At 39.7% G+C, this 16,787-nt stretch overlaps 1 protein-coding gene across 13 annotated transcripts in view; it reads left to right on the top strand.

Annotated features, from left to right (window-relative positions):
* The window catches only part of kcnh8 (potassium voltage-gated channel, subfamily H (eag-related), member 8), a 168,771-nt gene that overhangs the window by 47,053 nt on the left and 104,931 nt on the right, over window positions 1-16,787 (top strand). For all 13 annotated transcript variants that reach the window (XR_012395036.1, XR_012395037.1, XM_073931654.1 and 10 more), the window contains exon 3: window positions 14,264-14,395. Coding sequence is in view for 11 of the 13 variants with exons in the window: in XM_073931654.1 (XP_073787755.1) it covers window positions 14,264-14,395 (132 nt within the window). In the remaining 2 variants the exon portion in view is untranslated. The remainder of the gene's footprint in view (window positions 1-14,263; window positions 14,396-16,787) is intronic.

The raw sequence follows: 16,787 nt of genomic DNA on the forward strand, positions 1-16,787 counted from the left end.
GATGAGAATGGCCAGACTGGTTCAAGCGATAGAAAGCAAACAGTAACTCAAACTTACACCTGAGGTATGCAGAAGAGCATCTCTGAACTCACAACACGTCAAACCTTGAGGCGGATGGGCTACAGCAGCAGAAGACCACACTGGGTGCCACTCCTGTCATCAAAGAAAAGGGAAACTAAGGCTACAATTCGCACAGGCTCCCCAAAATTCTACAACTGAGGATCTGAAAAAACATTGCCTAGTCTGAGTCTTGATTTCTGCTATGACATTTGGGTGGTAGGGTCAAAAATTGGCATCAACAACATAAAAGCATAGATCCATCCTGCCTTGTATCAACGGTTCAGGCTGATGGAGGTGGTGTAATGGTGTGGGGGATATGTTCGTGGCACACTTTGGGCCCATTAGTACCAATTGAGGACTGTATCAAGGCTACTTCCAGCAGGATAACACGCCATGATCTCAGACTGGTTTCTTGAACATGACAATCAGTTTACTGTACTCACATGGCCCCCACAGTCACCAGAACTCAATCCAATAGGGCACATTTGGAATGTGGTGGAATGGGAGATTGCACATATCATGTGCAGCCAAGAAATCTGCAGTGATGATATAATTTCAATTTGGACCAGAATCTTATGAATATTTTCATTTCCTTTGCAGCAGATTACAGAGTACGAAAAGGCAGGCTAATGTAGGGGCAGGCATCTAACAGTCAGAAAACAGAGGAGGCTAATGTCGGGGCTGGTGGCTAACAGTTGAAAAACAGAGAGCAGGCTAATGTCAGGGCTGGCGGCTAACAGTCAAAAAACAGAGAGCAGGCTAATGTCGGGGCTGGTGGCTAACAGTCGAAAAACAGAGCAGGCTAATGTCGGGGCTGGCGGCTAACAGTCAAAAAACAGAGAGCAGGCTAATGTCGGGGCTGGCGGCTAACAGACAAAGTACGGAAGGCAGGTTAGGTGTCGAGGCAGGCGGCACACAATCAGAAGTGGAGATCAGGCAGGGGTAGAAACAGGATAATCAAACCAGGATAAACACTAAGAAATGTTCGTAGAGTAATTGCTGAAATCAGTTCCTTGTTAGTGGGCTGATGGGTAATGTAGTTTGTATATGTGTTAGTACTCGGGTGAGTGTTCCCTGGTACGGAGAGAGCGGCATGAGTGTCTCACTCATAACAATAATATAACTCCAGCCAGAAGCATGAACATACTGTAGTTTTTGTTAGTTTACACCTATGGTCATAGAAAGGTTTTTTTAGGTACAGAGGAAAGAGAAAAAAATGTTAAAGGGGTGGTCCACTACGATATCATATTTTAAACTTTAGTTGATGTGTAATGTAGCTGTGTGAAGATAAACAGCATCTCTGAATGTAAAATGCTCAAAGTTCAAATAAAAGGGAGACCTTGATTTTTACAGAGTTAGCTTAGCAAAGCCTACAATGATTGAATTTTGGGGACTACAAAAAATACATCCGCCCCCTGTGAGATCACAAAGGTTCGTTTATTGCACACCCACACTGCGCAGCTACGGGCTGTGGCTAGAGGCGCTGTAACATTACAGCAGAGGGAGCAAATGCCATCCAGCTAGTTCCACAGCGCTTTGTCTGTTTCTGTATTTGGGCTTCCAAATGACACAACCCAAACACAGAAGTGCTTACAGTTCAATATTAATTATGTTTCAGAAAATTATAAAATACATAGCAAGCATGATTTGACAAAACGCAGCTTCCAGAATCTCTGCTAGTTCATTGCTGGATTCGGCTAAAATCTCCTCAAAGATGCAGCAAGGAGATGGTGTGAACTTTGAGCCACGACCTGTAAGTGTTTTTATTTGTTAAAATTGATCATGACATGTACAGTGTCTAGCCTTAACGGTATGTTGTAACAAAGATGTAAACAACGGGAAAATTCTGTTCACAACAACAAACGATTTAGCTACAAATCCATATTTATCAGTCAAACTGCTGTAAACACACACACGTACACGCACTCTTGACTCTCTGCGTGAGACGGCAGTTTTTCTCTACACCGGCAGCTTTTCTATGCGTTTTACATCTCACACAATAAAGTCTCTAAAGATAAGTGAACGATTCATGTTACTTAAACATACATATTCCGCCTCCTGTAACGCGTTGAATTAAAAAAAAAATACAGCAATGCTCTCCCAACTGGAGTGTAACAGCAAAAACAAATCAATCCAGGCTCACACAGGTCTCATCCCACATCTTGTGCTTTATTCTGTCACCAGCGTCACCACAGAAAATAACTTAATCCGAGCATGAGAGAAAAAGAACAATAAACATTGGTCCCGCGCACATGCGCTTCTCTTGTTACAGATACTTCATAGTATACACTCACACATATAAACACACACACACACACAATGGCACACAAACACTCTTAAAGGAGCTGCATCCAATTTGCACTTGTTACAGACTATTATTGACTGACTAATTACACAAAACGCGCGTGCTTGTCCGGGCATGACGTGGAGCCGATCAGCCAATCTCAGCACATTATGACGATGACATTATGAAGCACATTATGAAGAGTCACTTGAGGGCGGGCCTTTCAGAGGAACTAGGAAATATGACAGTCGTTTTCATGTTAGCTGAGTAGCTGTGTATAGTCAAAGTAAGATATATGAAAAAATAACACAATTTTCTTAAAGTGAAACATGAACACTCATTGCTTTGCATTTTATTAACACAGCCAAGTCTAAAATTACATTCTGGACCACCCCTTTAAGAGTATCCCTAAAAAATATAAACTTTAGCCAATACCTGGTCCTCTAACACTATGTCCTATATCTAAACCTATCGAGTTGAATATTCTTTGTTTGATTTTTGTTTATAATATAATAAAAAAAAAACTTATGTCCACTATGCTTTACTAACCGAGACATCACACATTAGCATATTGTCTATATTATTACTCTTGTGGTGATTTTACTTGTTCATGTTGTCATCATTTATAAGTCGCATTGAATTAAAATGTATGCTAAATAAAAGAAATAAAATAATTATTAAAACAAGCCTAAAACTTGCCATTTACAGTGGGTTGGTTTTTCACAACACAGATATTACCTTCATTTGACCATTTACCATTGCAGCAACTTTAACTTTTATGGAAATGGTAAAATGTCGCCCTCATTACCTCTAATAAATCTATTTTACAATAAGCACAAAAAGTAATTTCTCTCAGGACCTTCAAAAAAGGTCCCCATTGAAACCAATTAAAATGGCAATGTTTCATCCCAGTGTTATTAAGGCAAAAAGTCATACATTCTTTGTTAACAGGCTTCTATTTTTGTTAGAAAGGCTTATAATATTTTGTTAAAAAAATTCAGCTTTGGACTGGAAAGCAAAAGAAAATGTTTTTTTTTTGTGTGTACTGCAGGCCAAATTAAATGGTTGTGTTGATATAGAAATCTAAAATTTTTTTGTAGGTATTTATATATATATATATATATATATATATATATATATATATATATATATATATATATATATATATATATATATATATATATATATATATATATATATATATAAATGATGCATTTGCTTGTCCATTATATTATATTATATAATTTTGAATTATATTATATTATATTTTATATTGCATTTGTTAGGGTTTTAGATCTCAAACAGTGCTTTGGCGTTTTACTGTTTCGCTGTACCGTTTTGCTTTTGCTTATTCTCCTCTCCCCCTTTGTTCTATATTGAATGGAACATCTCCAGCGCACTTGTTCTAGAGAGCCTTATTATTTCATCCCTTTTTTCTTCTCCATAATGGTGAGGCTTTTTCGTGAGGAAATGAGAGATTTGACAAAGACTTCTCCAGCTGTGAGCAATCAGACGGAATTCCCCTGGAGGCTTCCAGTAACGGCTACTGGTGGAGAGAGGAACACACGCACACACATACAGCTAAGCACACATATAAATGCCCTGTCGCACACCCACACCGCTCAATAGAGACAGACAAACAAGCATTCACACACACACACATACATAGAAATTGGATGCCATAATGATGCTGCTCTTTTTGGATGTGCTGGTCTGTTTTTGTTTCAGTTTTTATCTCACTTTAAATAGATTGGAAGTAATGTTTTTGCCAAGTAAGCTAAAATGCTTCCTGTAGCAGCATTTAAATTAACTGGTCTCATTCAGTGCTGAAATACTATTGAATTTCAGTGAATTGACAGCCTGCTATACTTCTGCATTATTCCCTGGTTTAAAGGATGTTATGCAGATGCATTATGCATTTTCAGTAAAACAACAACATTGGTAAAAACTGGATTTGCATTCTGATTTCAGTTTGATTACAGTTTTATAGGTCAAATTTAATAGGTTTATTACAGTTATTTCATCGGTAAAACCATGCATAACCACTGCTGAAATATGGCACATTTACTGTTAATCAGTTATACTTATACAGTTATAAACTTATAAAACAGAAGTATTTCTAACAAAATTCCTGGTGCATAAAGAGGACGAGTGTGTCCTACAGGTGGTTTGTCAAGCCCACTCACCTGCATGGAGCACACTGACTTATCGTACAGTTATGTGATGCATTGTGCATATGCTTTACTAAAAATACAAGTCTTTAATCTAGTTTTGAACAGAGAGAGTGTGTCTTGGACTTTATCAAGAAGGCTATTCCAGTGTTAAGGAGCCATATATTAGAATACTCGACCTCCGTTAGTAGAGTTGCTATTCTGGGTATTACCAGGAGCCCTGAGTTTTGAGATACTAAATGGACTAAATGATTAAACAGAATCTGAACAATTTAAAGTATAGGTAAGAAACAATGCAGAACTTAACAGGTAACCAATGTATAAAAGATAAAGTTGAGGTGATATGATCATATTTTCTTGACCTGGTAAGAACTCTGGCAGCTGCATTTTGTTACTATGATACTAACTCATTTGTTGCTATATTGAATCCATGGTAAAAATTTAGAGTAGCCTTCAGACTAGATAGTTTGTAGCACAGTATTTTCCTTTTTGACAATGCCATTGAAAACCTCAGTGCTATGGCTACTGCACATAGTCATTGTTCAGATGTTGTTTTTCAAGAAATTTGTCTGGTGCATGTCCTCAAACATAATCAAGCATTCCACAGCCCTGGCCAACCCTTTCAAGCAGCTTTTCATTAGGGATTTAATGATATATTTTAATACTAAAAATCGTGAAATAAATATGTGCTGATTTGTGCTGATTTATCACTGATGTAAATGATGTGCCTCATGATATATATTTGTTTTTTTTACAATAGTCACCTTAATGAACTTTTTAGGTACAATTCACCCAATTCCATCTTTATGTTAGCTAATACTTAGCATAATGATATTCCGTGGACACGTGACCTTACTGTACATACTTAGAAGTTTGAATGAAGGCTACGTCAGTCGTTTCGCTTAAAAATTCCTTTGTGCATTGTTAGGAGAAATAAAAATAATAGTACTAATACAATAGAATAAAATATCAAGATAATATTGTAACATGAGTTTAGTATTGAGATGTAAGGAATCGTGACTTTAGTTTATCATTACACCCCTAGTATTCTTGCAGTATTTATGCTGTTAGTGATTGTGAGTAAAGACCAAAGAACATGACAAAATTGTTAGGTCTTATTCACTAATAATTGTGTAAAAGATTTGTATTTTTCACTTATTTTATTGTATCATTAATTATTTTAACCTAATCTGCAAACAAATTCTGAAAAATCTGTATTAACCGGAAGTTCCTATAGACTTTACTTGAGTTTTGAGGTATAGTGGAACCAAAATATTGAATAAAGTGCAGGGTTTAATTTGACCTCTTCTTCGCTTGCAGCAAACTTGCTCATTCTAATGTTAGTGAATTTGTAAATGACCACACGTTTGGTGATTTGCATAAATCGCATAAATCACCTAAATCATCTCCGCATAAGGGCTCTGTGCATCCTTTTTATTAAATGAACTGTAGAGACAGAACATTTATTCTAGTTCGACATTATATCTTTCACAAAAACTTCCACTGTAATCACTGAAGCTTCAAAATTAATTTCCTACTTGATAGGCGTGGGAAGTCTGCAAGGCTACAATATTATCACAATATTCATACAATACAATAATATCTGCAATTTGAAATATATTCCAAAATTCTGCGGTACATAGCTTTTTATTGATTATCCAACTGGGCAGCTCTGTGGTGCAGTGGGTAGCATAGTCGCCCAACAGCAAAAAGGCCGCTGGTTCAAGCCCTGGCTGAGTCAGTTGATATTTCTGTGTGGAGTTTGCATGTTCTCCCCATGTTTACGTGGATTTCCTCCGGGTGCTCTGGTTTCCCTCACAAGTCCAAAAACATGTTGATTAGGTGAATTGGGTAAGCTAAATTGTCCAAAGTGAATGTATAGATGTTTCCCAGTGATAGGTTGCAGCTGGAAGGGCATCCACTGTGTAAAACATATGCTGAATAAATTGGCAGTTTATTATACTGTGGCAACCGCAGATAAATAAAGGGATTAGGCCGAAAAGAAAATGAATGAATGATAGATTATCAATCTCGTGTCACTATAGACACTGTAATGTTTTGTGTTGATGCAACCACACAAGCACAAGGCTGTTAGCACTATTTTGTTCTCCAATATATTCTGCAATAATTTATCAACTCTTTACAAATTCAAATGTATCCCCCCAAAAAACACTGGCAACTCTTCTTACCATTTTTAAAAAAACTTGCAATCTCTTTTAACTAAGCAGAAAAATTGCTCAGTTTGTGTATTTGAGGTCAATTTTATTGCCGTTGTATAAGATTGTCAAGCAGATAAACTGACCAACACTTAAATGAAAACCTGTTATAATGTGTGGTGGAGTGAGGGGTGCAGGGGAGAAGCAGTTGATTCAACTACCTCTAAACCACCACCAACCCTGCCGACTACGCCAGAATGTGGTGGAGTAAACTTCATTAAATTTGATTAACCCTAGTACGCCTGGGATTCAAACCTAGGAAAAATATAAAAGGTTTGTCTCTTTTAGTCATAAAGGAGCTGACCGAGGCACGAGTATCTACAAAATTACAAAAGTTTATTCACAATAATTCTTTTAAAAAGACACAAACACTAAAATAGGTCCTGATGGCCCGTCAGCTCTAGAAGGCTTACTCACGAAAGGCAAAGAAAGTAGTTAACATTCAATCCACACATACATGAACAACTCACTGTCATCCCTCAAATCCCTGATTAAGCATATTGGATCGCCTAGTGGGGATCACGCATAGCGGGCACCTATACCCAAAACGCGGACTGACCAGTGGGCAGACCTACAACGTAGTGGGCCAGCAAGTGACTCCTCCGCTGAGTCAGTGCTGGGGGCCTCGGAGGAATCTGCAGGGCTCACCTGACGGGGAACATTACTGACAGATAAAAAGGTGCACGTATCTCCGTGTTAGGGAGAATGGCGCAGCAAGCGTGTTTCAACACCTTAACCAAATTGTTTCCTCAATCACCTAGGGTTACCTAATACCCTTGAGGAAACCAGCTCCACTCGCAGATTGTAAAACCTTGCAAATGTATTAGGTGTCGCCCAGCCCGCAGCTCTACAGATGTCTGTTAGAGAGGGGCCGCGTGCACGCGCCCAAGAGGATGCAATGCTCCGAGTGGAGTGCGCACGCACTCTCGGGGGACATGGCTCGCCTTGGCTCTGATAAGCGAAAGAGATGGCATCCACTATCCAGTGGGCCAACTTTTGTTTCGATGCGGCACTTCCCTGCTGCCGACCGCCATAACAGAGAAAGAGCTGCTCAGATGATCTAAGCTCTGAGTGCGGTCCAGATAATATGCATAGCGCGAACTGGAAAGGTATGAAAGGGGCTGGGTCTGCCTCCACCGGGGGCAAGGCTTGCATGCTCACTACCTGGTATTAAAACTGTGTGGTAGGAACCTTGGGCACATATCCTGGGCGAGGTCTCAGGAACATGAGAGTAAGCCAACCCGAATTACAGGCACGAGTCACCGATTGAAAAATGCCTCCAGGTCTCCGACCCTCTAATCGATATCATCGCGACCAGCAGAGCTGTCTTCAGGGACAGAAATCTTAAAGATACTGAGTCGAGGATCGAAGGGATCTGATGCAGGCTCGTGAGAATGAGGGCGAGATCCTAAGAGGGCATGAGAAGGGGGCGGGGTGGGTTAATTCTCCTAGCGCCTCTGAGGAACTGGATGATTAGGTTATGCCTTCCCACGGTGCTGCCAGCCACCGCGTCATAAGAGCGGAGATGACAGCCACGTAACCTTGAGTGTGGAGGGTGACAGCCTGCTTTCCAGCTTCTCTTGGAGTAAAGAAGCAAAACGCTGATCTGGCAAATTTCGGGGGTCTTCTCTGCGAGAGACGCACCATTGAGTGAATAGACTCCACTTCAGGGCATAGGCGCACTCGAGGAGGGGGCTCTAGCCCGAGTGACAGTATTAACCAACACAATCGGTAGGTTACCTAAGTCTTCCTCGCGTCTAAGGACCCTCGTGGAGGTTCCAAAGATCGGGGCGAGGGTGCCAGATGGTGCCCTGTCCCTGAGAGAGTAGGTGCTCTCTCAAAGAGATCTGCCAGGGAGGGCCATCGCGAGGAGGGAGAGCTCTGACATCCAGGTCCGGTTAGGCCAGAGGGGCACCACCAGCAACCTGTTCCTCACCCTCCCTGACCTTGCACAGTAACTGCGCAAGCAGGCTCACTGGGGGAAACGCATATTTGTGCATGCCCCAAGGCCAGCTGTTGGCCAGTGCATCCGTGCCGAGAGAGCCCTCGGTCAGGGAAAAAAACAACTGGCAATGAGTGTTCTCGGGAGAAGCAAATAGATTGATCTGGGCTTCCCCGAATCGCGCCCATATCAGCTGAACAGACTCTGGGTGGAGTCTCCATTCTCCGGAACGTAGGGCTGCCGTGAGAGCACATCAGCTGCACGGTTGAGCTTGCCTATAATGTGAATGGTGCACAGCTATTTCAGCCACAGATGGCTCCAGAGGAGCAGACGGCGGGCAAGCTGAGACATGCGGCGAGAGCGAATACCCCCCATACGGTTGATATTTGCCACCGCCGCCATGCTGTCCGTCCTGACCAGCACGTGTTGCTGCTCCAGCACCGGAAAAAAACGGTGGAGAGCGAGGAACACTGCCAACAGCTCCAAGCGCACTCCGGCCTGTAGGAACGAAGGGTCGTTCCAAGGGCTAAGGGCACGGCGACACAGCACAGTAACAGTGACTCTGTGTGTGCGCGTGCCATGCGCGTCTGGGGACTCGATCGTGAAGCCAGTGCTGGAGTGGTCTCATATGGAGTAATCTGAGCGGCGTGAAGCGGCTGCGGATGCCATATGCCCCAGGAGCCTCTGAAATAATTTCAGTGGGACCACTATTTTGCTGTCGAGCTCTCTCAGACAGTTCAGCATCAGCTGAGCACGCTCTCCGGAGAGGCGCGCTCCCATGGTGATCGAGTCCAGCTCCAGCCCGAGAGAAGAGATCCTCTGCACGGGGGCGAGTTTGCTCTTTTCTCGGTTGACCTGAAACCCCAACAGGTGGAGGTGCCGGAGCACTTTGTCTCTGTGCATAATCAATTGCTCCCGAGATTGGGCTAAATCCAGCCAGTCGTCACGATAATTGAGTATGCGGATGCCCGCGAGCCGAAGGGGCACTAAGGCACCCTCCGCGATCTTGGTGAGGACCCGCGGAAACAGAGAGAGCCCGAAGGGGAGGACTTTGTATTGCTAAGCTCGACCTTCAAACGCAAACTGCAGAAACTGACGGTGGCAAGAAAGAATGGAGACATGGAAATACACGTCCTTCAGGTCTATTGCTGCAAACCAATCCAGAGATCAAACGCACCGGAGGATGCTCTTCTGCGTGAGCATTCTGAACGGCAGCTTGTGCAGACAGCGGTTCAAAACGCGCAGATCTAGGATTGGCCGTGACTCACCGCTCTTTTTGGGCACGATGAAATGCGGGCTGTAAAACCCACTCTACATCTCGGCTGGAGGGACTGGCTCGATTGCATCCTTCGCCAGGATGACAGCAATCTCCTCTCGCAAGACAGGGGCGGACAGAGGGCTGACCCTGGTGAATACACACCTGTGAACTTTGGGGGCCGTTTCGCGAACTGAACCGCATAGCCGAGTCTGATTGTGCGTATGAGCCATCGTAAAGGGCTGGCCCGCGCTAACCAGGCAGGCAAAGCTCTCGCTAATGGACTCATCGCTACAATCGCTGACGTACCAGCAGTGGGGCAGCGTGGAGTGGGTGTGCTGATCCGGGAAGCGCGAGAGTCCCGCGGAAGAGCTGGAGGCGAGAGATTTGCTCTCACTCTGCACCCAAGCTCCGGAGGTGGAGGCTCAAGGGGAGGGAGAAAGGAGACCGTCCTCCCAGCGCTCGTGAGCCACTGGCTTACGTTCCCGCCGATAGGTGACATTACCCATAGCCTCAGACTACTCTCTCACCACCTTGAATTCCTGAGTGAAATCACAGACGGTGTCACCGAACAGGCCAGCTTGGGATATGGGGGAGTCAAGAAAGCAGACTTTGTCGACTTTGCGCATATCAACCAAGTTTAGCCAGAGGTGGCGCTCCTGGAACACTAATGTGGACATCGTCCTCCCCAACGCACACGCAGCAGACTTAGTGGTCCGAAGAGCATAGTCGGATGCGGTGCGAAGCTCACAAGCCTGGGTTGGACCCACCCTCGTGAAGCTCGGCCAGAGCCTGCGTTTGGTAGCGCTGGTAGGTAGCCATCGCGTACAAGGCGGAAGCAGCCTGGCCCGCAGCCATGTAACAGGAAACCACCGCATCCAGAAATGCACGGTCAGAGCGCCATCCTGAAAAGGACGTGCTGCACGACTTTGTTGCTCTTTTTGTGATGTTGCAACTTTATATGCATCGCTCTGGAGGACCGGACCCAAAAAACGCAGGGCAAGGGAGAAACCCAGCTCGACCGTCTGCCGCTGCGGGTACACACTCTGGACCGGGAGAATGCTCTCGTTCGCTCGAAAATGCTGGCTGACAGCAGGAGGAACCCTCATCGACTCTCTCAGAAGGATGTAATAGTCTATGAAGCGAAAAGGATGGCGTTTCCTTGCTTTCCCTGTGCTTGTATGCGGAGCTAATTGGCAATAAGTTCCAGGTGCGCAAGCTTACGCTGCCAACTCATTTGGCATTTCATTGGCCCGTTATATACTCTTTCAGACAATTGGCTTTCTGAAACGAAATCCCCATTCGTGGATTAATAAATAAATCCACTTAAAGCATTGAAGTTCCCCATCCGAAGGGGTACATGCATACTCCACACAGAAATGCAAACTGACCCAGCCGGGGCTTGAACCAGCGACCTTCTTGCTGTGGGGTGACACTGCTAACCACTGAGCCACCATAATATAATAAAATATTGGCAATATATATCAATATGGGAGTCCATGTTTATATATAGTGTGGCCTAGTGCTGACCCTGAATAGTAGATTTGAATTTAAAGCTGTCATTGTAGGTGCCTGATTCAACTGCCAATCTCTCAGTCGAATATTTGCTGGTATTAAGAAACACAGATCATGCCATTTTTTCTCTATAGTGGTTCCTCAATGTCTAATTTCACATTGAACTACTTGTAAGGGAACTCTTGCAGATTTTTTTTTCTCCTTCCTCCCCAGTTTCAGCACAAATGTAATGCAGTTCAGTCTTCATACTTGAAGGGAAGGAGGCGGAGGGGACGCAAATACTATTTACTCACCCTCAAGTGATTATAATCAAGTGATTCGAAACTTTTGTGAGTTTCTTTTTTCCGTTGAACACAAGATGACATGTTTTGAAGAAAGCTGAAAGCCTGCAACCATTGACATCCTTAGAAAAAACAAACACTATGGGCTCTATTTTGACAGTCCATGGGCAAAGAGCAAACCGCAGGGCGCAGGGCACAGGGCACAAACGCTTTCAGGGTGTGCCAGAATCCACTTTTGCTAATACAAGGATGGAAAAATCCGCTTTGCACCGTGGCACATGGTCTAAAAGGGTTGAGCTTATTTTTTTAATGACTTATAGGTGTGTTCTGAGAATAAACCAATCAGAGTCTCATCTCCTATTCCCTTTAAGAGCCAGTTGCGTCGCGCCATAAGCGCATTTGCTATTTACATGAGGACTTTGTAAGTGGAAAAATTGAGCATTTCACTAGCAAGAAAACAGTTAAACAGAGCATCTGCAGCGCGAGAATGAGAGATAAGGCATCTCATAATCTACTTTTGCTCTCGTGGATAGGGAAACCTTGTATGCACAGACATCAATTAGCCTGTAAATAGTTAATTTCATTTGTTAAGCGCAAAGATTTGTTTTAAAACTTTCTAAATTCAGTTCTAATTTCCAGCAAACGAATAAATGAACAATAATAACAAATTGTGTTCAAACAACACACTTTATATCTAAAGAGTTATATCCAAATACACATGCTATGCCCCATATGGTCTGAAACCTGACAGGTGGGCAAATCTAAGCTTGTTTTTATTAAAACAATTATAAATATGCATATAATGAATAATACTGGTAATAATGATAACATTATACAAAAGCAAATTGTTATGAATGAACCCCCCGAGATGAAGAAGGCATGAAGGCAGTGGTTTTTAAATTTATGTAGGTTAGAAAATAATATGTTTTGTAATATTTTAATCCTTTATGTTTATATCATATATATATGGTATAAATAAAATCTACATCTTGTGTGTAAGCTAGGTGCATAACTAATGCACTCTGCGCTGGACTTTAGACCGGGGGGAGAGATTCTTCAAAATTAAGATGGCTTTTCTATGGAACTTAGGGTATTTATAGTGGCTTAGGTATAGTTTGATTGTTGAATCATAAATTGAATAATGCAAATAAAGCAATCATAAGCATGTGATCCTCTCGAAATTAGTTTATAAATAAACTTCACTTTGTGTTCAGCAAACCACAAATAGGTTTTAAAGTATAAAAAGAGTTGTTTTGAGAATATCATTTTTTGGTGAACTATCCCCTTAACAAGTTTAATATTCAAAATTAACAGAAAACATGTACAAAGAAAATCCTTCATGGACGACTGCTGTCTAAACAAAAACAAAAGTGCAACATAAATCTCCCAGGCCTTGTGCTCTCTTGTCTCTCTCTTGTGTACTGTCATTGCTCCTTCTTTTATCCTTTTAAACCTCCAGAGCTGAGGAGACTCTTTTAGATTTCACTGACCTGTACACAGCAGTCCAATCACAACAGACTGAGCTCTCTGACCAGTCAAGCTCACAAACAGGAGGGCTTTAGAAAGAATAAAACTTCAATCATTTAGACCTGTTGAGGAAAGAGGTGATGTAAAATGTATATTCAACAAAGGTCAAGTATTTTTGGTCTTGGATAAATATATTGAATTGGAGACCTCCAAAAAGGGGAGCTATTTTTTCAATAGCTTGGCTCAGAAGAACAGGTCTCAGCTTGGCTTCTCCCAATGTTTATAAATAAATATACATACATATATACATACATATATATATATATATATATATATATATATATATATATATATATATATATATATATATATATATATATATATATAAAATTTTTGCAGCCTAAAGAAGTTTAGGTCTCTTACTGTCACCTTTGGCTTGCTTGGTCAGTAGAGATGCCCTACAGGTGAATCCTATCCTTCATCATTTGGCATTCTTATTAACCTGAACTGAATCATCAGTGAACTGACTTGAATTAAAAATCATCTTTTCTCTTGACCAGCTTGAAATACTGAGCTTGTTTCATATGAAATTTGGTGCATGACTGCTTTTTTATAATAAATATTTTTTTGTGTGGGGGGGGCTTTTATGGAATTAATTTAAAGCTGCCTAAATAATTATATGTCAATGCATACATATTTCTATTATTATTGATATTTAATTGTTTAGCAGCTAGTTTATGAAAAGTGACTTGTACATTAAAGGTCCTGTGAAGTGCTTTGAAATATGCATTTTTATTCGATGTTTAATGTAGTCTTAACCCGAAACACAAAGAGAGGGCAGGCATAGTTATAAAGGGACAAATATTCATAAGAATCAAGAAGTGCTGCCATTGTTAGAAAATAGTAAAAACCAGAATATTCAAATCAGCGAATGTTTATTTCTGGGTGTTATTCATTTGGATGCTAAACCAGATAGAACCTTCGTATAGTGGGATTGCCTCTGCAAAATACTCTGGAATTATTATTGAGATGTCTGTGTATTAAGAATTAATCTCTCTCAATTCTACTGCAGGTAGTGTTTTTTGGTGTCTGCTGGATATTGTGCCTATTAAGAATGAGAAAGGAGATGTCGTGCTGTTCCTCGCCTCTTTTAAAGACGTCACCGACACCAAAGCCAAATCTACACTTGAGGAGAAGAAAGAAGGTTAGTACATGTGTGGTAGTGTGTGTACTGTATGTCTTGTGTGTGTATGTTTGTATAAGGAATTTCTGTAATAAATTTTGTAGAAGATATTCATGTTTTTATTGCTGAATAATATTGTTTGCTGTTTCTTCATCTTAAAATGTATTAAATCTTATAAATGATTTAAAATGACATTTTATTAAATCATTTATTTATTATTTTTTTAATCATTATTCTGATCAACTGGTTTTGTAATAATTATTTTTTACATGAGAATTATTTTAAAAATAATATTTGCTATTGTTACTATTGAATATGTATTAATAACATTTAATGTATAAATAGAACTTATATAATATAAATAATAATATAAATTAAATAATGATTGTGAAAAACTTATGGGATTTTTGGACTGACTATGATGTTGTAGTATAATTTTTATTAAACCATTTTTCCCCCTCTAGGGTTCATTAATATTTTGGGTTAAAGACCAAATTTTGTTTTATATTATTTTACTTAGCCATGTGTTTTTTAAGATCAAGTAGTGATTAGTTTATATATATATATATATATATATATATATATATATATATATATATATATATATATATATATATATATATATATATATATATATATATATATATATATATATATTTTTTTTTTTTTTTTTTTTTTCTTGAGCAGCTTACCATTAAAACTTTGAATTTTGGGTTTATTTGTATGAATTGTTGAATCAGATCATATTCACTAAATAAAAAATTTATGAATTTTCATTTGTAGCACCACATCGCTATTATCTATTTACAGCAGTGTTGGGCTATAACATGTTACTAGTTGTGCGTTACTGTAACAGAATTACTTTTGACAGTAACTAATACTGTTTTTTACTAATGTTTTAAACTAATACTGTTTTAAACTAATACAGTTACTTTTTAAATATATTAACTCAATCAACAACCAATCACTGTAAAGAAGATGCGTCATGTACGAGAAGCCAGACTGGACAAAAATAAAGTAAAAGCACAAAATTACATATTATACATATTATACATATTACATATTATAACAAAATTGATTAGTTTAGTAGACACAGTGACACATTTTTGTTATGTTTTAGAACCCCTTATTTAAATGTTTAGTGTTGTGTTGCTCAGGCAAAATGCTGTGATTTATTTTTGTTTTGTTTTAAATATAGCATTTTATAGCTGTTATACAACAGCAGATTTTTTCACTTTCAATATACACAGCTTACCTTGCTTGAGTTGCTGACATACCACTTTTGTGGTTAGTTTGAAAATTGTTCATCAATTTCATTTTTGAGCAGCTGTTTTGTTAGTGTTTTGTTTAAAATGCATAAAATTTATAGTGTTCTATAATAGCAGTTTTTGGTGCAAGTTTTACCAAATTGATTCTGAATGGTAATTCAGATTACATTAATTTATTTATTTTATAAAGGTTTTGTGTTTGTTGTATGTTGTCTATTTTTATGCTCAAGCTGTGAAGGAACATGTTTAAGGGTTAAATACAAACTTGTATGATGCTGAAAGCAACTTTAGATTTAGCTTTTTTGTTTCTGAATATATAATTCAGCTGGTTTATCACCCTGTGATATTTTCAATTTTGTGCTGCTGGTCTGGTCTGACTTAAATAAATTAGTGCTTAAAAATTACTTTTATTTAAGTTTGTCTTGTGTTTTAGTTATGAGAATGCAAATGAATTAAAACTGTGAAGCTGCAGTGTATTCTCTATGCAGGACTGAAGTGACAGTATAAGGGCATTAATGGTTCTTAAAAAAGGGTTCAGTAAAAGTGTTCTTTGGAAAAGTAACTCAAAAACGACTTAACTTAATGATGTAATGCATTACATTTTTTTGTAAGTAATCGATAAAGTAACTGAGTTACTTTTATACGAAGAGTCGGAAGGGACGTGATGGTGGAAATAAAATGGGTGGGAGATAAAACAGTGATATAAAAAAATGTTTTAAAAGTTTTTGCGTTATCTCGCAAACTGTTTTTTCACAAACACTTCCTGTTCACATCATACAGTTTATGGAATTCTCCCCTAGGCTATTTTACCATTCTATTCCGCTATCCCCCTATCATTAAGCATTTTCCCATGTTTTTCATATATTTTTAATCTTGAAAGTATGTTAAAATTTATATAAAAATGTCTGCATTCACTTTATTTCCATTAAAGCTGCGTGTCGTTCATCACCCTTCATATGCAACCTCAGAATCAACGAATGCATGTATAAGCCAATGACTGGTATAAGTCCTGACTAACAGACACGCTCTGTATGATAAACTGATCCCAGATCAGCTACTGTACACGCCATTTAAAAAGGAGCGAAAGTGCTGGACACTTTCGGATTCGGGTGTGTGTTTAAACAGGCAAATACGCTTAATAATAT

This window comes from Danio rerio, chromosome 19 (genome assembly GCF_049306965.1).
Source record: "Danio rerio strain Tuebingen ecotype United States chromosome 19, GRCz12tu, whole genome shotgun sequence".
In the NCBI taxonomy this organism is placed as follows: Eukaryota; Metazoa; Chordata; class Actinopteri; order Cypriniformes; family Danionidae; genus Danio; species Danio rerio.